A 22,804-nucleotide genomic window follows, 5' to 3' on the forward strand; every position below is an offset into this window, starting at 1 on the left:
GTGAATGAGGCATGTTGTATAGAGTGCTTTGAGTACTCCGTGAGAGTAGAAAAGCGCTATATAAGAATCAGTCCATTTACCATTTGAAATCTCACCAGCTTACAACTAGTTAATTTTGCTATCTAGGTAATTAAGACACAACTAAACAGCCTATAGGATCTAGCTGAGTACACATAAGTGAATTGTCATGCTAATGTTTAATTCTTGGACTCCACTAGATTAACTTTGCATGAATCACAAAAGCTCAAAATAGTTCTTATTTATGTTGGTTGCTGGTGCAGCCCCTCAATTCATCCACTGTCTGAAGCTTTTTCTCATTCATTTTTTTCCCACTTCCTTCTCATTGGTTAACCTTCGGAAACACAAGATTTAAACAGTGTGTGCCTGTGACTCTCTATGACATCATACAGAGCCACTTTTGAAATGAAATGTTTCAGAGTTGAGCATCCTGAAGCGTCAGTTTTTAGATCACAGGTGTTGCAGGTCCGAAGGGGCGATCGTGGCTAAGGGGCGATCGTGGCTCAAGAGTTGGGAGTTCGCCTTGTAATCGGAAGGTTGCCGGTTCGAGCCCCAGCTTGGACAGTCTCGGTCGTTGTGTCCTTGGGCAAGACACTTCACCTGTTGCCTACTGGTGGTGGCCAGTGTCCGGCAGCCTTGCCTCTGTCAGTGCGCCCCAGGGTGGCTGTGGCTACAATGTAGCTTACCATCACCAGTGTGTGAATGTGTGTGTGAATGGGTGGATGACTGGATATGTAAAGCGCTTTGGGGTCCTTAGGGACTAGAAAAGCGCTATATAAATACAGGCCATTTACCATTTACCATCACAGGGATGCCTGCAAACCTTCAAATAGCACTAATATAAACCCAGGAGTGGCACTGATCATCATCAGCTCATCATAAAGGTATAGACCATATAGGTATCATTTCTTCTAAAGCAGGAGCTACTTTAAAAGTTAAAAGTGTGGGTCTGAATAGTTTTAGCCTTAATCAGAGATGCCTGTCTCTTCTATCACAGCATCATGATCCAGTTTTATCAAAATAAATTGCTTCATTTCAGTGCCCTAAGACGGTTGTGACAGAGGCTCCCCCTTACAAGATCCCTACGCCAACACCTACCAGTGCTGAGCAACAACGAGGCCCTCAAGTGAACTGCTCCTGCCCTGCTGGAGAAAAGGTAAAGCCCCGCTGATTTTACCACGCCTAATCCCTCTCTATTATTTCCACGGATGAGTGGGAATCCTTTCTTCAGTGGCTTTCAAAAGACGGCTGTGTTTTCATTTCTCACAGGGTCGCATGGGTGCACCCGGTGTTGCAGGTCCTAAGGGTGAAAAGGTCATCTACCACTGCCTTTCAGTTCTATAGTGTTTGTGATAAAGGATTACACTTTCATTATAGTTGTTCGGCTTTATTTTTATTGTGTGAACCTGCCTACTTTTTTCAGGGTGACACTGGCCCTAAGGGTGCTATCGGACCACCTGGACTCAAAGGAGAAAAAGGACAAAGTGTATGAAAACTTAAAAATGTCCACAGTCACATCTTTTTACTTTTAAGATAGCTTCAAACCTTTTGGAGTACAGTGAGGGAAATGATTACTATGCTGAATTTGTAAGATTGCTCACTTTCAAAGAAGGAAAGAGTCATGATTTTTATGTAAACACATTACATAAATGTTCTAAAATGATTTCACTGAGTAAAAATAAGCATTTGATCTCTAACCAAAACATAATTTAGTATTTGGTGGAGAAGTGTTGTTGGCAAGCAAGCATTAAGATGTTTCCTGTAGTTGGTCTCCAGGTTTGCACACATCTCAGGAGGGATTTGAACCCATTTCTCTTTACAGAAACTCTCAAAATCATTTAGGTTTCTTGGATACCACTTTGCAACTCAAATGTCCCTCCACAAATTTATAAAATTGAGGTCCGGAGAAGGTCTAAGCCACTCCGTGACCTTAATGTGCTTCTTTCATGACCCATCTTCTGTATTCTGGCTGATGGAAGGAGGTTCTCATTCAAGATTCAAGTCTTCCTGTACAGTGCAGTGCAAAAGCATTATGTTGCCACTTGAGTGTTTGACATACTCAGCATTTCTCTTCCTTCAGTTGGGTCGAGTTGTTGCCAAAGAGTTTGAGTTTAGTTTCGTCTGACCACAGCGTTTTCTCCAGAACCTCCTTTTGAATCATTTAAATGTTACCAGTGACTGTTGTCCCAGCCACCGTCTGATCAATAACAAGCTCCTCATGTGTAGTTTTAGGCTGATCCACCACCTTTCTCATGATCATCCTCACCCCATCAGGTAAGATCTTACATAGAGCGTGACGGACAGCTCTGTGGTCTTGCCTGTGTTGGTGAAGAGGTTGGATTGGAAAAAACTGATTGCCACATGGGCACACAGACAAACTTTAGAGGATCAAATACTTATTTCAGCACAAAAATCCTTCATTTCTATGATCGGAGCAAATTTACAAATCCAATAATTATTTCCCCCACTGTAAATAAACTAGTCTTGGTCACGTCACATGCTATGCTTTCAAGCTTTCTTGCTTTTCTTTCAGCCTCGATAATAATTAATCCTTATTGGTTAATTATTTGCAGGGCAGTATAAACTCTGTCAAAGGTGGCAGAGGTGAGAAGGTAAGTAAACCTGTCCTTCACAACTCTGCATGAGCATCATCTTAACCCAGATACATGTTTGTCTGTGTATTGTGCATATTTTATATGCATGTAGACAAAATGTTCTAATCTGCTCCTTCAGATCTTTTTTATTCAAGTCTTTCTTGCTATCTCGCTTTTTGGCTTTGCCTTTTTTTCTATATGTTTTTTCCTGGGAGTGTCTAGGAACCTGCTCATACATCTCTTATTGTCAGAGTAACAGATGTATGAATTATAGGACAGGTTACCACAGAGGATATGTAGCAGGGAGCCAGTGCAGATGCCCACCCAGTCTGCACAAATCACAGCCTCTGTGCTGCCTTCCAGTGCCAGCCGGGAGTCCCACGATGTAATTTATTCCCTGAAACAAACTTCTCGGTATTCACCTCTCACACTGCACTGAAAGGGACACTTAAAAATGCCCTAGAGATCTAAAAGACGAGAAGTGTTATCCTGGTAGTTTTGAGAACACACCTGTAAATTCTTCTGGATAATACAGGTGCACTACAGGGGGGCAGTGCAGTCAGAGCGACAGCAAAAGTCATTTCATGATACATTTATTTGACTTTTCTACTTGTTATAGCTGAAAAAAGAAAAACTTGCAGGTTTGATAAAACGCGCATTAAATCGAACTTTAATGCGCCTTGCTGCTTTTTCTGTTTCTTACTGCGCAAGCATCTGTCTTCACTTTCTCCATGGGAAGGCTGCAATTTGCTGCTTTTCGAAACCTGATGCAAACACGTGACGTAAACTGACTTTAAGCTGCGGTTCAAAGTGGCTGAGCTGGTCATCGAGTCTCCCTGAGCACGTGGCGGGGGAGCGAAATCAAAACTGGTTTAATTGCTCCCTGTGCAGCACTCTTCTTATGGATCATGTCTTTTTGCCATGGGGTGCAGCAGAACAGGAGTCCCTTTTGCTGATCTAAAGGACGTGTGCTAATATGATATAAGCCTGAAATAATTAAAGGGCAACCTCCCGTGACTTGTAAAGTGGTTTATGAAGCAGAGGGAAGTCTTGCGGTGGGTGAGACCTCATGGTACCGTGTAATTTAACAGCCATTACTTTTTGCTCAGACGCGGGATTCCTTGGCACAGAAGATGACATCAGTGTACAAACCAAAAGTGTGATGCTCTGAGGACAATGGGAAGCCATTGTTCCTTGAGTCTTTGGTCGAATGTGCGACCAAACCATAGCGGGTCTTGGTGAAGCTGTAAGGATATTCTGGCTCCCGAACCTTTACTCAAAAGTGTTTTGTTTGTCTCGGTTTATGTGAGTCTTTGTGTTCTGTGTATAACTTTTAACTTTGTGTGTTACTGTGTGTGCAGTGATAATACATCTCCTGTTCTTTGTGTTTAATTGACTGTCCATCCATCGGGTACTAAACCATGTTCTGTGATACTGCTGGGTTGATTTTTTTTGACAGCACGTCACCGCCGCCTGTCCCGGCCCCCCTGCATGCCTTACTGTGACTGAACTATAGACGTTAACGCTTGTTTTGTATTCACAGGGTGATAGAGGCAGCATAGGGTTGACAGGTCCTCCTGGACAAAAAGGAGAGAAGGTGTGAACCTGGAGACCTGGAAATCTTTTGACTTTTATTTAGAGTTTTAAACGGCGCCAAACTGGTACTGATTGTGTGTTTTCAACCATCTCACAGGGAGTTGGTGGAATCCCAGGCATTGATGGTTTAACTGGAGACAAAGGCGACACAGTAAGAAGCAAACTTATACAGCTATGGTGTTACCTTTATTTTTATACCGTATATCAAAATTTACAGTATTAAATATATATGCATATTTAAAAAAATAAAAAGATGTTTAGAAAAAGGCATTTACTGATTTTCTTTCATGAAATAACAGGTGTTCTTAATGGTGTATTTATATTTTATTCATCATTTCCAAGTGTCCAAACAAAACAGTTTTTGTTTGGACACTAGATGAGTTCACATAGAATCCTCAAAAGTAGATGAGGATTCTATGTGACAGTTTTCTGTTTTATTTTGAAATAACGTCTTATTGGCGTGTATTTATAACACTATTTGGTAAAACTGTAACAATTATAAATTTTTCAAAGAAATCGTCTAACTTTCTGACCTTTGTTTTCTATTCCTTTTCAAAACGCAGACGTTGTGACTGTGCAAATGTTGTTGTTTTTTTCATAATCAGGGTGAAGCAGGACTGGCTGGTGATCCAGGGCTACCAGGTCCAGCTGGACCGAGGGTGGGTGAATGTGGTTTTCCAGCTTTTAATCCATTCACGAGTGACTGCACATGCACATGCAGTTTTGAAAAGGTTTTAAATAAATTTCAGGCCATATAAAAAAGGAAAAAAAACCTTAAGCTAATCTGGTTTTGGCATCAATCTCAGAGAGGCACTTGTTCTGTTAAGTGAGTGTACATAAGTTTTTTTGAACAATTTCCTCTCAAGCTGGTATTGATTTTTTGCCAGTTTGGGTGACTTTCTCTTGGATGAAGCTGCAGCATCTGGTGAGGGAGTCAGGCAGATGGGAGTATGGGTGCGGGCTCAAGCTGGGCCACTGGCCTGTGACAGACTGCCCAAGACTGAAGCGAACGAGCATCACTGCACAGGATATACGAGAATATTAAAAAAACAGTGAACACCTCCTAGGACTGGCTCAGTTCATAAATAAACATTTTTACTGCTGCTTCATAGCTTTACGAACTTTGAGGCTGGACTATATATTTTGTTATTATCAGGCTGCTCTACAGTGTTGGGAATACGTTACTCAATGAGAGCAACGTATTGTGAATACTTTGGATTACTTAATATATTATCATGCTTTTTTACAACTACATGAATGTACTGTTGCTGTGTGATTTATTACTATTACTGAAGGTTACTCACCATGCCAATAGCAACTAGATTTTTAAATCTTAATATAAAATGAGTAACAGTAGGGTGGGCATTAGGTAAGGCTGCACTTTTTGCAGCGATCTCGTATAGAAAACTATTCAGCGCGTATATAAAACAGGTCCCTTTACTCTGAACCGTAGTAAAGGGACCTCTGGCTAATACGTCGGTTCCATGTCGGGCTCGTAGCTGAAAACTAGCTTTACTTTGTTGTCTGGGTCAACTTTGCTAGCAAGAGACAGAGAGAGGCTTTGAAAGACTGCTCCAACAGAACTTATTGTGTCGGAGGAAAACACGAACACGGTGTACAGTCGAGTCTTAATAACTTACAACAGCTGCGTCCATGAGGCTACATTCTTTAGGGCTATGCCTGTAACACTCTGCCTATTGCCTTCATATTAAATTATTTTTTGAATAATAATCTTTAAAAATATTTCTTCACATCATTATGCGGGCTGCAAGTAGAGGTGACATGGGCTGTGAAATTGAGACACGGGCATTAGAGCCTCTTAATGTGTGTTTTGTTTGGGTTTCCACCGCTGTCGAATTACCAAAAATAGAGCGCGTAATCCATTTATTTCAAGAAAGAAGCTGTATTCTGAATACCACCTTTTTAAACAGTAATTGTAACAGAATACAGTTACTCATATTTTGTATTTTACAGTACATGTATTCTGTTACTCCCCAACACTGCTGCTCTAAAAGTTCAGTGCACAACGTCCAGTTTATCCAAGATGTCACAGTGAGAGAAATCATACTAGTTTCTGTTCATTGAGTCCAGTATTAGATTTAAAGGTCTTTACTTACATACAAAGTTCTGAATGAGGGTCCCATAATAGCTCAAGGACCTCATAGTATCATATTATCCCAGCAGAGCACTTTGTCTGTGGGATTACGTGCAGTTTCCAGAGATCTCAAAAGTAAGCAGAGCTATCAGGCTCCTCTGTGGAACCAGCTTTCAGTTCAGGTGACAGACGCTCTGTCTTCTATTAAGATTTGGCTTCAAACCTTCCTTTCTGATAAAGCTTATCATTAGAGCTTTATCAAAAATGAAGGAAGAAGGTTTGACCCTGAACCATCTGTTCGTTATGGTAATATAGGCTCAGTTTGCCTGGGGACTCCAGTGTGCTGAGCACTTTATTATTTTTTATTGTTTGTTGTTTCTCAACAAGAAACTTGTGCCTGAGGTTGCTTCCATTTAAATGCACTTCTTCCTTCCCACTGTCACTAATTGCTTCCTCATAGGAGATCATCTGATCATTGAGGTTCTCTCTCTAATTTTGCGAAGGTCTTTTAATGTTTGATCATGTCACAACATCAACAAAGTTGCTCATTGTAGATGGGTAGCTTGTGGACAGAAGGTCATAAGTCAACATTTAAGGGTTTCTTGGGATAATTTTTATCACTGACAGAAGCTATTTTTTTATCTTTTGGAGTTTCAGCCGACCCCAGCGAGCCTCAGTATGCTCGAGTCAGAAATAGCGATGCTTTGGTGGAAGTCAGTAACTTTTATTAATACAAGTATTTGTTTTGTTTATTTCACAGGGTCTTCAAGGGGATGCTGGAATTCCTGGTGCACCAGGGCCAAAAGGTGTCACTGTAAGTATAATCCGAATTAACTTCCACCAAATGATGGTCTGATTTGATGGCACTTTATAGAAATTTATTTCTATAAAAATAATTATGTTGCTTTGGTTTGTTATAGGGTGACTCGGGTACAAAAGGTGAAACGGGAACACCGGGAACCAGGGTAAGTCACGTATTAAAATCACTTCGGCTTAGGCTTATGGAGAGGTTGCATTGTAGCCACATGCTACAACAAACACAGTTTCAGAAACGAAAAGATTTTACCTTTCACATCTTTCAAAGTGTATTAAATGCACTTTAATGACAATTAAAGTTTTCCATTTGGGTAAACTAAATTTGTGAAAATTCCATATAAAGAGGTAGACGTGAACCTGACCAGGTTACCGGCAACCTGATAGAGTTTAAACAGTTGCTTCACTCTTCACATATTCCTGCTTGGGGGCCTCCTGCTGCAGCCACTAATCGCTTGGCCACACAGTTCCGCTGCAGCAGATACGAACTACATCTTTAAAACAGTTGTTGCTGAAGGTCACAAGAGAGTTAGCTCATTTGCTTTCCCAGCATGTCCTGGGATTTGGGCCACGTTTCTAGGTTGAACCTGCGCAGAACACCAGCTCATACTGCAAATCCTGATAACGGGCTTAACTTTTCAGAAAGAGACTTTTCTTCTCAGAGGAACTGAGAACTGAGAGGCGTAATTGTACAAACAGATGTGGTTTCCTTGATTTACTCTCCACACTTCCTGTCTGGAATTCTGTGGGGGCGTTACAGGATATAATGCACTTCATTCAGGCTCGCTGAAGCTTTGTTGATGTCTTAAGTTTTCTAGGAGCTGTTTGCCATCACACTGAATGTCATTTAGGCTTTTAATAATTCAGTGAAAGGTTATTTCCCTGAATCAACAGTTGTTTTCAACTATTTAATTCTGCTTCGTGTTGAGTTGTTTTTGTACTCAGTGTTTCTTGTTCAGAGGTCAGCTTCAACTTCAAGCTAAACGTCTTTAACGTGGTTCGAATAAAGAACTGTGCATCAAATCAGTCCACTGATCACTCTGCCGTATGTCATGGGGATGAGTAGCAGGTTCTAAGCACATATAGGCCCATTCAGACAAACTGATGCCCCTTTTAGAGCTGTCCATCAGCTGTTCAGTCAGACAGTAAGCAATTTCCTGTTGCTGAAAAGTGCTGGCAAAGTCCTTACCTCAGTGAAGCGATAAAGGGAATAGGTGGTTTGGAGGAGACACACAGGACTGATTTAAAGTTGTGCTTGCTGACTGAAAAAGCTGTTCTTTATTAAGCACGTCCGTACTAACCACGACTGTGGTTGGTCAGATTCAAACCAAAGCCACTATGTCGAGATATCTAGGAGGCCCGGAGGACATGTTAATAACAAGTCTTATACTTGGTGATGGTGGAGGAACCTGATGGTAGTGTAGACCTTTTATTGAAGGTCTTTCTTGATATTGTATATTGCAAGTGAAGAACTTTTTGTATAGGAAGTACTGGATGTAATTTATTATGCAAGTAAATTTGATATTATTAAGCAAAACACATTTCCATGTGTAAGTCAGCATTAACTTGTGTGAAACTGTCCCCAGTATTGTGGCATTTAGCTACAAGAGCTATTGTTCTTTTGTCCTATTATGATTTTATGCTATTATGTTTTTTGTTTCTTATTTCCTTCTTTATTCATTACTCGAAGGTTCTTTTATCTTGGGTTTTGAAGTTTGCCTACATTTTAAAAGAGAAAATGTAATTTTCCCATTTCAGGGTGAGCCAGGTCTTGATGGATTAACTGGAAAGCCTGGCTTTCCTGGGAAGGATGTAAGTGTTGATTTTTGATGGCGACATCAGTCGGTGAAACATTTGGTCCGTCACCTTTGTATTAAAAGGTTTTTGTTGCTTATGTTTTTTTTTCTTTTATTGATTAGGGTTTGAGAGGTCTGACTGGAGTACCTGGGCCCAACGGGGTTAAAGGTGACAAGGTACGCCCACCCACTTACCTTTATTGTATTTGGAACACTGTTCACCTGATTACAAGTTGATGATACTGTTGTGTAATGTTCTTAAGTGCTGCTGATATGAGTTCTTTCAAAGACTTATCAAAAGCTTCCCAAGCTACCGTCTGCTCTCTCCAGACATTCCTCAGTCTCCTCCGTGCACCATCAAAGTCTGCCCCCTCATTTGTCTGAGAAACTAAAACGCAGTTCATTTGTCTGTCTGTAATTACCAACTTTGATGATTCCTCCAGTGGAACGCACATGCTTCTACCACACCCAGCTGCACACACACTAATGCACACACAAGCACAAAGAGCTGCCGTGGTTCTTTACCCACAAGTTTCACTTTCTTTTAGCCTGCAGTAAGCATCCGCACAGCTCATCTCATAAATTATGGTTGTCGCTGTGCCGTCATCATATCCCTTAAGGGACTTTGCCCTGAGAGCCTCTTGATTCTAATGATGGGTTTGTCCTTGTTGTGTGACCTATGTCACAGGGGGAGAGAGGTCTTCCCGGATTACCTGGGGATGCGGTAAGTGCCAAAAATACACCAAAGGTACATAAGAATTATACTCTTAAGGATTATAGGTTTGTGTCATGATGAAGATAGCAGGGTTACAGCAGCATGCGTTTAAACCTCACATGTTGCATTTTAACTATTTTTTAATGATTATTGCTATAGACAGAGCAGATCATCAAAGAGTGATCGTCGTGTTTTTAACTGAAGTGTATAAAAAGACAGGAAGCGAGATCACTGTGTCTGTTAGTGAAGTGCAGGACTTTAGCTGAAACTTGACAACACTTGTTATTATATCTAAAAATATAGATTATTTCAGTTGATGGGTTAAAAACAGTTTTAACATCTCTTAATGGGATGAAGAAAATGAGCTTAATAATGACTAATGATGGATATATTGTTTTCTTTGAGAAAAGAAATTACATACACTGTGCAAACACTTTTTCATCACAGTAACTATCAATGAATTTCACAAATCCAAGTGAGGATGTCATTATTTATTCAGTGCTTTAATTTCAGGTACAAACAGAAGGTTTACGGGGTGAGAAGGTGAGCAGTTGTTTAACAGTTTCACTGAAAGCAGATTGTTACTGCAGCATGAAGATCCAGGCACCAATATAAGAATAACCCTCACAAAATATGCTGTTTATGAATAATTTGGTGTATTTGGTCTCTGGAAAATGTAGCTTTGTGCATGAAAAGTAAGTGAAATATGGCATTTTATGAAAATTGGAATTATAAAACTAACCAATATTGATATCAGTAAATGGAAATAATGGATTGAAGAGAATATATTAATTTGCTTAATCAAATGCATGATAAACTACCCAACTAAATGTATAGAAAGGATCTCATGTCGGACTCGTGCCTTTATAAGTTTTAAAGTTTAAGCTTGTATTGAAAAGTTTGATGATTCATTTCACTAATGTTTCACTATTACTGTAATAAAACTTGTTTGTTTGACCTGTTTCAGGGTGAGCCTGGACCACAAGGGCCTCCAGGTGCTGAAGGACATCCAGGGCCTCCTGTAAGGATCCTGATTTATTATTTCCTTCCGTCCACTTTCCTCCTGTTTAACTTTTGATAGTTGCTGTTGTTTGAAAACCCACAATCAGATGCAATGCTCAACAATTTATTAACATGCCAGTTTTGCGGTTTTAATTTTTGGTGATTTATTCCTCAGGGTCCTCCTGGTGAACAAGGTTTACCCGGTAACCCTGGAGAATTTGGCCAGAGGGTAAGAATCTCATTTTGTTGGGAGGGTGTCAGAATATCACCTTACTGTACCGGGGGAGGATCAGTTCACCTGATGATTGTTTTATCTTTGCATCATCTGACTTTCTGTTTCCAGCTCTAACCACAGGACACAGATAGAGCTGTGCCCCATGGTTAGATGTCATGTGAGGAGCAGCGTGTTTCTTTGTTCTTATTACATTGCCAAATTGTATTTTTGGTTTTATGTAACTCAGCAATTTTAAACTAAATTACAGTGGAACTCAGACACATTTTGTTTTTTCACCTAACTTTTAAATATGGCATTGACAGTTTTAGCGACTGAGTGAATACACGTACTTTAAACTCACAGGAAGTGTTTCAGCTTGAAAATGACATTCAGTTCAATTCATTTCAGTTCAAATCAAATTTTTTATGTAGCTCAAAATCACAACAAGTCGTGATGCATTGCTCAGGGGGGGCATCTGATTGTTGCTCTGTGTAGTTGTAGGGTCTTCACCGTGCCTTCAGGTGTCTGTTATGATTTGGTGCAAAATAAATAAAATTGAATTAAACTGAATCTGCTGCAACAGGTTGGGCGTGAGGGAGGGGAGACAACGACAAAAGGGGGGCAATGATGAGGCCTCAGAGGATTAACACCTTCAGGACACAGGCAATCTATCTAGGGTTTGGGTTTGGATCTAGCTAATTCAGGAAGAAACCTCCAGCAGAACCAGGCTCAGGGAGGGGCGGGGCCATCTGCCGCAACCAGTTGGGGTGAGAGAAGGAAGACAGGATAAAGACATGCTGTGGAATAGAGACAGAGATTAATAACATATGATTCAATGCAGAGAGGTCTATTAACACATAGTGAGTGAGAAAGGCGACTGAAGAAAAAACACTCAATGGGAATCCCCCAGCAGACTACACCTGTTGCAGCATAACTAAGGGAGGATTCAAGGTCATCTGACTAAATGCTTTCAGAGGTCTAAGTCATCATCAGTCACGATCCCAATCCTAGCTTTAAACTCAAACCCCAGCCGGATATTTTGGAGAAAACCAAAAAACGAATTTTTTGCAAAACGTACTGAGCATAATAGCCTCCCTTTTCTTTGATTACTGCTTTGCACACTCTTGGCATTCTCTCGATGAGCTTCATGAGGTCATCACCTCAAATGGTTTTCCAACAGTCTTGAAGGAGTTCTCAGAGATGTTGAGCACTTGTTGGCCCTTTTGCCTTCATTCTGCCTCCATTTCATCCCAAACCATCTTGACTGGGTTTAGGTCAGGTGACTGTAGAGGCCAGGCCATCTGGCACAGCACTCCAGCACTCCCCTCCTTGCTCCAAATAGCCCTTACACAGCCTCAAGTGTGTATATGGCGTCATTGTCCTGTTGAAAAATAAATAATGGTCCGATTAAACGCAAACTGGATGGGATGCATGTCGCTGCAGCATGCTGTGGTAGCCATGCTGGGTCAGTGTGCCTTCAATTTTGTATAAATCCCAACAATGTCACCAGCAAAGCATCCCCACACCATCACACCTCCTCCTCCATGCTTCACGGTGGGAACCATGCATGTAGAGACCATCCGTTCACCTTATCTGCTTCACACAAAGACACGACGGGTGGAACCAGAGATCTCAAACTGGGACTCATCACACCAAAGCGCAGATTTCCATTGATGCAAACAAATCTCTTCTGCTTGTTGCTTTTAATTAATGGTTTCTTAGCAGCTATTTGAGCATAAAGGCCTGATTCACACAGTCTCCTCTGTACAGTTGATGTAGAGATGTGACTGCTACTGGACCTTTGTGTGGCATTTATCTGGGCTCGAATCTAATCTGAGCCTAATTCTGAGGCTGGTGACTCAGATGAATTTATCCCAAACAGCAGAGGTGACTCTTGGGCTTCCTCTCCTGGATCAGTCCTCATGTGAGCCAGTTTCATCATAGCGCTCCATGGTTTTTGCGACTGCACTTGGGGACACATTCAGCGTTTTATCAATTTTCCAGACAGACTGACCTTCAGTGCTTGAATTAATGATGGACTGTCGTTTCTCTTTACTTAGCTGATTGGTTCTTGACATAATATGGATTTTAACAGTTGTCAAATAGGGCTGTCAGCTGTGTACCAACCTGACACAACACAACTGATGGTCCCAGCCCCATTAAGAAGGCAAGAAATCCCACAAACGAACCCTTACAAGCCACACCTGTGAGGTGAAAACCGTTTCAGGTGACTGCATCATGAAGCTCATTGAGAGAAGGTCATGGGTTTGCAGCGCTGTCAACAAAACGAAGGGTGGCTACTTTGAGGAATCTAAAATATAAGACATATTTAGAGTTACTTAATTATGTTTATATATTGCTAGGAAGTAGTAAAAATAAAGACAAATCATTAAACTAGAAGGTGTGTCCAAACTTTGCACTTTACTATAAATCATATACAAATACACTGGTAGTGTACACATATATTCTGATAGAGTAAGGATAGGGTTAAGGTTATGAGCAATGATAAATCATGACCAATACTGCATCATTATGATATTCAGTAACATTCACAAATAAACAAACTAACAAACATAAATCAGTAAAAAAATATTTTATGTGATTAATATTATCCTTACCACATTTTGAGAATTTCTTAAAAAGAAATCATTTGCAAAGATTTCATGAGAAAAACTGTAACTTATATTTTTTGGCTGTTTAGTCCCTAACCTATCGTGTTCCAGCTGGATTATTTTGATTTTATATGGAATCAAGAAAGATGCTGTTTATTCTTCACGCTAGTCAGAGCCTATGCTGTAGCTTTTATCAGTGCTCTCTAACAACTCGTCCCATGTGTCTCGTATATTTCTTCCTCTCTCTTTCTCAACACTGGTTCTATTACACAGCAGTTTGTAATTAAAACAGACACAGTAGTTCTACATAATTTGTTCCTCCAAAACATTAACAAAGACATTGACCTCCTCTCCCCTCCCTTCTCTACTGGGAGTAATGAACTTCTTATCAGCAGTATGTGACTTTGTCATTGCTCAGCTGGGTAACACAGTCAAGCCAAACCTTGTCAAAAGACAAACTCTCTACCTCCAAAATATTTATGCTTAAACAGCATTAATAAAACAGCCACACTGGGTTTATGTTTCAGAATATGTAGAAAACATCCCTCTATGTAGCCTTGTTTTTTTTATGATATCAGTGGAAGTCCTGCTGAAGTACTTTGCAGCTTCATGGGGTACTTTCCAAGAGAGTCATGCAGAAAAACAGACTGTGAGAAGTTTGACCTATTTTTTTTCTTCAGGTTTTGGATTGTTAAACCCACTCTGAAGATTCACAGGGAGACAGTCTGTGTGTGTGTGTGTGTGTGTGTGTGTGGAGGTGAGGGAGTTAAAGCTAGGCTCTGAGCTGTGATAATGGGTTGGCCTCGCCTCCACTATTGCCAGTGCTAATAGAGTTGGCCATATGGTTGAGTAGGTATAGATTGAGCTGCTTTCACCTCCACTGCTGAAAAGCAGTCATCAGTTGTCTGGTTTCAGTGCTGCTGAGTCCTGTTTCTTCACCTTTATCCTTATATGATCGCTGATTGAAGCCTAGAATGCTGACTGACTATCTTAAAGGACTGAAGAGGATTAACAAACAAACTTATTAAGAAAAATCTGGCAGCATGTAGTTTTATGTGAAAGCAAGAGAAACAACAGCAATCATCACAAAAGGCTTTTTAAAAAAAAAAAAAAGATTAAAACAGTAAAGTTTTGTGAAAAATTATTCTACATAGTGAGAATAATGATATTTCATTAATAAATCATGAAGTAAATGTGTGATTTAAGTATAATTTGACCATAGCTTTAATGGGAAAATGTGAGTTGCCCCAAAACGAATGTTTCTCAGTTACACCATCGGTTTTCTTCCACTTATCATCATCAGGGTGTGTGGGGCCTGTTTTAGCTACGACAGGGCGATAGGCGTGGTACACCCTGGATGGTCACTAGTCTAACACATAAAGACAGAGAACTATTCACACTCACATTCACATCTATGAGCAATTTGGAATCACCAATTAACAGAACCACACTAACTGCATGTCTTTGTGCTGCGGGAGGACGCCAGAGTATCCGGAAAGACTCTGACCAGATGGTGGAGTCAAACTCAGGCACTTCTTGCAGTGAGGCCACTACGCCACCGTGCTGCCCTACACATAACAGCTAGAACCCATAACAATTTCACATCTTGGTTTTGTTAATACAAACATACCTTCTAGACAGCGCTGGGGTCATTACCTAGTAAAAGTAATGTATTACACATGTTACTTTTCTTAAAAGTAATGCTGTACGTTACTCATTTACTCCCAGAACAAGTAATTTGTTACAGTCCGTCTTGTTACTCCATAAAATAATCTTAAATAATTTTCTTTTATTGTTACATTCATTATTTCTTATTAAATGTAATGTCCATATCTCCTCTGTAGACCTATCCATCATTTTCTTATAAAGTGAAATCAGCTGACTGTATCCCAATGTTTGTTTAAATTGTATTTTTTTCTTTCTGTATGCCTGGCATGCCGATAACTGAAAATCCTGTAGAATGCAGCTAATGACGTAATTGTAACTGGAATGCAATTTCTGAATTTAGTACAGTAATGTGTTAAATAAATCAAATTGTTACATTGTTACATTTAACATGTTACTTTTTACACTTTTTTACACCCAACATGACTATGAGATTTTACCTATCTACAGCGATACGGCCCAAAGTAAAGTCAGTTCAATTCAATTTTATTTATACAGCGCTAAATGACAACATCAAGGCGCTTTATATTGTAAGGTAGACACTACAATAATACATACAGAGAAAAACCCCCTATGAGCAAGCACTTTGGCGACAGTGGGAAGGAAAAACTCCCTTTTAACAGGAAGAAACCTCCGGCAGAACCAGGCTCAGGGAGGGGCGGGGTCATCTGCCGCGACTGGTTGGGGAGAGAGAAGTGAAATGAAATGCTGTCTACTGGATTAGTGTTGCTCAACCTTCCCACATAAAAGCAGATGGATACACTAATGTTTAAGGAACAGCTTCTCAACTTGTAAAATGAGACCATCAGAGGAGCATAGGCAGAGACGACATCATTGTCATCAGCAGCTTACTGAAGTTTAACCAAAATCTCTGAGCTTTCTATTTTCCCTGTAATATTTACCAAGTTTATCATTTCTAGAAAGCATCACAAATGAAAGAGGCTCGACTAAAATATTCCCATTTTTATTTCCCAGTTTTATGGTCTGAAAGCTGTTTTCAAGATTGCTGTGTTTGAAGAATAGCTCAGAGTACTGCACTCTGAACTCCAAAGTTTCTAAACCCCTCAGTAGCAAATATAAGCTCACATTTCTCAGATGTTACTAAGACAATTGTGTGCTGATTATTTTATTATTGTTACCATTTGTTCATGTCATTGTTCTATTTATACTGTTATCTTATAGGGAAGGAAAGGTGAAGGTGGACTCCCAGGGGTGGATGGCCTTCCTGGACCTGCTGTAAGAACAATTTGGATTTTGCAGCATGCACGAGAGATGTGCAGACCGAATGTATTTACCCATGTGTAAATTCTAGTAAAAATACAGCATTATTATAAAAACAAAGCTACAAAAAGTTGTAATAGTATAAAAGATGAACGTAGCTACAGTGATGGTGTGTGAAGTCCCATTCTGAAGCCCTGAGATGGGTCTGACAATGAGCACATCCTGGAAAAATCTCCTATCTGACACTGACTGAATGACGGAAATGAATGAGCAAATGGACGACTATGTAAATATAAGTACACTTCTAAGCTTTTTTGTAACCACAGCTATCGCCCCCTGGTGGCCCTTTAAAAAGAAATTTTTAGACGTGGACCATCTTCTATACTGTCTGTGAATGCAATACATTTTTTAAACAAATATATATTACTTTACAAAAAATTACTAGAAATGAACTTCCAGATTCGTATTTTAATACAGCATTCATATGCTGTATTAAAATACGTGTAAATCTCCCCCATTCTAAATAATCCTGACAAAATGTTGCCTCATTTTGTACAATTTCAATTCCTACTCTATTTTCAACAATTGCAATAATGCAAATATGAAGTAGTGTCTATAAAAAAGTCTTGAGATTAGCATCATTTTGATTTGTTGGTGAGCCATCGCTCTCTGGTGGACAGGACTCGGTGCTGGATGAAATATGTCCATTGAGACTGCCGTACTAACCAAATCTTCTTTTTCAGCCACAGCTAGACATACAGTACATATTAACCCTACTTGTATTCATGGATGAGACCAGCCAGCATTACCTCGACCCTAACAGTTACATGTGAGCAGCATAGAGGCTCACAAAAAAGCAGCTTCCCACCAGGCTTTTCTTAAATGAGTCCCAAGTTTCTAGCTCATACAGTCTTTAAAAATAACATGGAAATCAAAAATCACAATATGTTGGGAAAAGCATCTTTTGTTTATGTTGCTTTGGAAAAAGGTAATACTCATTTTAAGTTGCCATAGCATCATCCTCTATGTAGCTCTGTTTACATTGATGTGTTGTTTATGAACATCTTATGTCAGTGCTTCCTGTAAGGCCCCGATGACCTCTCACGGAGAACTGAGGAGGAATAATTTGCTATTTAAATTATGTGGGCTGCTCAATATTTGTTGTGGTCCACAAAGCACAAAATTGCTGCAGTGCTCTCAAAGGTCTCTTCATTGTATGTTTTAATAGAGAGAAAATAAACAGGCTAAATTAAAGCCAACAGGTTATACCAATTAATTTCTCAAATTGCTCCCTGTAGCCAAACAGACATGTCCCCTGTGTTCAAGCACTAGCCAAGGTTGAATTGGTGGTAAACTGAGCTGCAATACTCCCCTCTAGTGGCTGCTTGGCGCTAATGATTTGAACTTTGCCTTCTGGAAAATTATATGATTAAAATTTAAAATGAATTCAAATTTAGAGATTTAGAGAAAAGAAAACAAGGTCTTGGCACATTGCCCGATCTATTTCATTAAACACCTAAATAACTGTGTATATGATCAAGTCAACTTTTTCCAGACGTTTTAAAAATTATTTTTCAGGGTCCTCAGGGTCCACCTGGACCACCAGGAAACCAAGGAAACACTGGACCTCCTGTAAGTGACTGACATTTAGAAAGGAAAGTCTTTATTTTTGCTCATAAGATTTAGCAGTGAAGGAAGATTTGCTTCAAAACATGATGAGATGCCTTTGTGTTTTTTCTCTCACCGGAAGGGTCTGCCAGGTGAAATTGGATTTCCAGGCAAACAGGGAGAGGCTGGAAAACCTGTGAGTTAACCTTTTGAGGGCTTAAATAAAAACTTCATGCTGGTACTTATAATGCCAAGTGTTTGTTGGTAGTTCCTCTGTGTGTGTGTCACCGAACGTCAGCATCTGGTGTCTGATTTTCAAAGGGTATTCCTGGTAAAGATGGCCTGGATGGTGTTCCTGGAAGTGACGGTGCCATGGTGAGTGAAACTTTTAGATTTGCCTACGATGAACAAACGTTAAAGGTGTGCTAATCAAAATGGTTACGGTTAGCTTATTGTTTGTTTCACAATTCCAAACGTTTCTATGTTTTGTTCCCTCTCACTCTGCAGATCAGCCTTGTTTCCAGCAGCAGATTAGACATTTACAGTTAGAAACTTTAGAAACTTGCTAACTGATAAAGCAAATAGCTAATGAGCAGTTTTTGGCATTCAAACTATTAAGTAAGGAAGTAAGTAAAACTTTATTTGTATATCACTTTGCCACAGTGGCAAAAGCTCTGTCTCCTTTGGTTCTCAGCCTTGTATGATGCATGACAAGTAGACCCTGATTACATGACCTAAGAGACCTGCTGGGGACATAGGGATGTAGAAGTTCAATGATGTAGGCAGGTGCTTGTCCATGAAGAGCTCTATAAGTCAGTACCAGAATCTTGAAATGGACTCTGAATTCAATGGGGAGCCAGTGCGGCTGTATGAGCAACAGTGTCACGTGTGATTACTTAGATGTTTCGGTCAGAAGTCTTGCTGCAGCGTTTTGAACAATCTGTAGACGCTCCAAAGAGTTTTTGTTTAAACATGTAAACAGTGAATTACAGCAGTCCAGTCGTGATGAAATGAAAGCATGAATGACAATCTCCAGTTCAGTGAGAGATACAATAGGGCTTAGTTTAGAAATGTTCCTTAAGTGATAAAAACAGGACCAAACCAGAGATTTGACGTGAACATCCAGAGTGAGAGCCAGGTCAAAAATGACCCCTAGGGTCCTGATAGACGATTTCACAAATGTTGCAAGGGGACCAAGAGCATTCATTATCTTAGGCACGTGTCTATCAGGGGCACATACAAGGACAGTCTTTCCTTCTTCAAGTTGGAGGAAGTTGTCAGCCATCCAAACGTTAATGGAATCTAAGCACTCATTCAAAATCTGTAGCTTAGAAACATCTTGGCTTAAAAGAAACTGGATATCGTCTGCGTAGACATGCTGAAGGGGAAGTAGATATGTTAAGAACAATAAAGAACAATAAACTCTGAGTCTATTTGTGAGGAATTTGTGAAAAAATAACAAATCTTGAGAGGTTTTATTTGGTAAATACTTGTGCCAACACAAAAAGCTTCAGAGAAATACCGATGTTGCTTTTTGTCCGCTAGAATTGAAAACTAGACAACTCTTTGCTAACATGTTAGTAATTTCATCTACGTAAGGCCAGACATGAATAATAGTCTTAATGTATGTTAGTCATATTTTTGTGGTGTTCTTCCACATAATCTCTGAAGAAAAAAAACCTTTACATGTATTCACTGTGACCCCTTAATGTTGGTGAGTCTCTAAGCTACAAGCTAGCAACAAGGAAGGGTTTTGGTTCTCAGGCTTTTACCATTTTACCATTTCTTTCAGGTAATTATGAACCAAGTTTGAGTGTCAGCATAACTAAACCACAGAATATACTGGAAAAAAATCTTGGAGCATATATTCTTAACTGATATAAGTAAAGATAATTTTCCATTTAGCCTTCAGGATATACGCTATATTGACAAAAATATTAGCCCACACCTCAGGTGTTTCCAGTCCCATTGGCACAGGTGTATAAAGTCAAGCCATGCATGCAGTAATGGAGTCTGCCTTTGCAAACATTTGTGAAAGAATATATGGTTCTAAGGAGCTTGTTGAATTTGAGTACGATGCTGTAAGACGAGCCCACCATCGCTCAGCTGTAAGTGGTATTGCAAAGTGGAAGCATTTAGGGTCCACAGCTGGGTTCACCAAGTGCAGAGGTGTACAGTCGTCAACACTTTAAAAAGTCATTAACAGTTTGCTGACTGAAGTCCAAGCTCAAAACCACCGGCATTAACAAAAGCACAAATATGTGCACTGAAAGCTTTGTGGCTGGGCTGCGATAGCTAAGCAGCTTTTGCAGGTGGTAACAGTCATACTGGCCTTTTGGACTTAAAAGTGACACAGCTAGTACCATGTGCACCATCTTTTGATGTCAGAATAGCTTTAATTCCTTGTGGCATATTTTGAAGAAGGCAGTGGATAGAAGGTAGATTTACACTTCCATGTTTTTATACCAAATTCTGACCCTACCATCCGAATGTCACGGCAGAAATTCAGACTCATTAGATCAGGTAACGTTTTCACAATCCTCTGTGATCTAGTTTGGTGAGCCTGTGTGAACTGTAGTTTCCTGTTCTTAGCTGACAGGACTGGTCTCCTGCTGCTTTAATCCTTCTGCACCAAAGGTTTGACATGTTGTGCGTTCAGAGATTCTCTTCTCTGATACCTTAGTTGTAATAATTGGTTATTTGAATTACATTTACAGCACTTTTTGTACATCTTTTTGTAAATTATCCTACTCAACATGTCTTTGAATCTGAATGTGTTATTTTTAATAACTGTACAGCACTCTAAATTTGCCCCATACACTCTTATTTATTGTTTTTTATGTTATATTCTTTACGTTTGTGTGAATCTGTATGCTCCACCTGGCTATCACTTTGCTCCTGGAACACATTTTCCCAGTGAAGGACCATAAAGGTTATTTCCATTCTATTCCATTAACTCAAAGCAATCTGGCGATTCTGCTCTGACAACAAGAAGATATTTTAAACAAGACAATTTTTTTCTTTTTTAGATCATTCTTTGTAAACCATGCAGATGGTTATGTGGGAAAATCCCAGTAGATCAGCAGTGTGTGAAATACTCCGACCAGCCCATCTGGCACCAATAATCAGGCCACGTTCACAGTTGCTTGAATCACCTTTCTTCCCCATTCTGATGCTCAGTTTAAACTTCAGCAGGTTGTCTTGACTACATGGCTTAATGCAGTGAGGTGCTTCCAGGTTATTGGCTGGTTTGATATTTGCATTAACAAGCAGTTGAACGATGCTAACCAACCACACTCCATCCATAAATATATGGGTGTATTATTTAGCACATTCTGTTAATTAGCGCTAAGCTACAGGCTAATAAAATACTGTAATTTTTCTCACCACACCTGAAGCACAAGCTTCTTGGATGGGCTGTATCATGTCATTTGCCTGATAATTACATTACATTGCAAACTCTCCAACAGCAGAAACACAGTGGAACTGAATTAGCAAAGATGAGGCCAGGCAGATAGCTACAAGCTACAGCTACGTGTGTTGGGACACTTATCAATTAAAGAAGCCATATTCATAAATTTAGTTAAATCTTACGTCTTTGCTGTGTCCGCATGGATGAGAAAAGATAAAATGACAAAGCAAAACAAATCCAAAATCACAAAATCTCAGAAAACAAGTCTATTCTTCTCTTTTTACCGTTGCTGCAAATCTCAGGGCTTTGGTACATTTGATTGGGAGACTCTTCACATCGAGTGAGACTCTGTGCAGAGTTGTGTGTGTTGTGGCTGTTGGGCAACTTTGGAGGCGAGCTCCAGGCTGCTCATCCGAACTCTGCTTCCTCATAAAAGAAAAGTTGCACAGAAACCACAAGCAAACTTTAAAAAATATGTTTTGGTTGGTAAACAGTGGGCTCATTGGTGCCACGGGGCTGGTGATATGCCTGGAAAATGCTTTTGGCTGGGACGAGTTTTGCAAGTATGACATCTAAATTATAATCTTGTGTCTCTAAAGGGGCTCAGGGGCGAGCGTGGAGCAGATGGTTTTCCTGGCAAGCCTGGACCCAAGGTGACGTGATTAACCTTACCCAGAAATACACTGAGCTTGTGCTTGTTGTGCTATTTATTCAGAAAACCGCCATGTTAACAAGTGCGTTTTCTCTGCAGGGCGACGAAGGGCCTCCTGGACCAAGAGGACCTCCAGGGGAGAGAGTGAGCTCACAGTTGCCTTCGTTTTTGTTTATTTGGCATTTGGATTTTATGGGATACATTTTATTTTGGCATATTTTTTGAAATGTTTAATTTTTTTTCCAGGGGGAAGCTGGTGCTCCTGGACAGCTAGGTACTGCTGGAGCACGAGGTGACCGAGGCGTGCCGGTAAGCTTCTCAAAGCTTTCACAGTCATTCACAGCTATATCTCTGATTTACTTCTGCAAACAAGGGGCACTGTCCTTACCTCACTTTTGTACATTATGTAACCATTTCTATTAAAGTCAGCTCCAGTAAAATGAATGTCCCTAATTGGACTGGGTGACCTCCTGGGAACCCTTGGGGCCCGTTGGTTGTTCCCAGATGCCATTTTGAGACCGACTGACTTTCCAATTATAAAGTTCTTACTTCCCTGTATTAATATGCATTAATATGCCCTATGACAGCTGGGATAGGCTCCAGCGCCCCCCGCGACCCTGAAAAGGATAAGCGGAAGCGAATGGATGGATGGATGAATATCTGAGATCTGTTTTAAAAAATGAATATTTTGTTTCCCATAGGGAGAGAGAGGACAGACAGGACCAGTTGGGCCAAAAGGTGAAAAAGGCGACAAGGTAAAAAAACAAAAATCTGGAACCACTTTTATATTT

General features: G+C 40.1%; 1 protein-coding gene across 1 annotated transcript in view; it reads left to right on the forward strand.

Annotated features, from left to right (window-relative positions):
* col22a1 (collagen, type XXII, alpha 1) overlaps positions 1 to 22,804 on the forward strand; it is a 66,701-nt gene that overhangs the window by 17,256 nt on the left and 26,641 nt on the right. Inside the window, exons 10-32 of the mRNA XM_085346396.1 lie at positions 1,058 to 1,174; positions 1,288 to 1,332; positions 1,442 to 1,504; positions 2,592 to 2,630; positions 4,156 to 4,209; positions 4,306 to 4,359; positions 4,814 to 4,867; positions 7,064 to 7,117; positions 7,224 to 7,268; positions 8,875 to 8,928; positions 9,036 to 9,089; positions 9,601 to 9,636; positions 10,141 to 10,170; positions 10,595 to 10,648; positions 10,805 to 10,858; positions 16,303 to 16,356; positions 17,920 to 17,973; positions 18,092 to 18,145; positions 18,271 to 18,324; positions 21,961 to 22,014; positions 22,113 to 22,157; positions 22,260 to 22,322; positions 22,715 to 22,768. Of these exons, the coding sequence (XP_085202522.1) occupies positions 1,058 to 1,174; positions 1,288 to 1,332; positions 1,442 to 1,504; positions 2,592 to 2,630; positions 4,156 to 4,209; positions 4,306 to 4,359; positions 4,814 to 4,867; positions 7,064 to 7,117; positions 7,224 to 7,268; positions 8,875 to 8,928; positions 9,036 to 9,089; positions 9,601 to 9,636; positions 10,141 to 10,170; positions 10,595 to 10,648; positions 10,805 to 10,858; positions 16,303 to 16,356; positions 17,920 to 17,973; positions 18,092 to 18,145; positions 18,271 to 18,324; positions 21,961 to 22,014; positions 22,113 to 22,157; positions 22,260 to 22,322; positions 22,715 to 22,768 (1,239 nt within the window). The remainder of the gene's footprint in view (positions 1 to 1,057; positions 1,175 to 1,287; positions 1,333 to 1,441; positions 1,505 to 2,591; positions 2,631 to 4,155; positions 4,210 to 4,305; positions 4,360 to 4,813; positions 4,868 to 7,063; positions 7,118 to 7,223; positions 7,269 to 8,874; positions 8,929 to 9,035; positions 9,090 to 9,600; positions 9,637 to 10,140; positions 10,171 to 10,594; positions 10,649 to 10,804; positions 10,859 to 16,302; positions 16,357 to 17,919; positions 17,974 to 18,091; positions 18,146 to 18,270; positions 18,325 to 21,960; positions 22,015 to 22,112; positions 22,158 to 22,259; positions 22,323 to 22,714; positions 22,769 to 22,804) is intronic.

This window comes from Diplotaxodon limnothrissa, linkage group LG22 (genome assembly GCF_057381915.1).
Source record: "Diplotaxodon limnothrissa isolate DT_005_m linkage group LG22, D_limnothrissa_male_GT1.1, whole genome shotgun sequence".
In the NCBI taxonomy this organism is placed as follows: Eukaryota; Metazoa; Chordata; class Actinopteri; order Cichliformes; family Cichlidae; genus Diplotaxodon; species Diplotaxodon limnothrissa.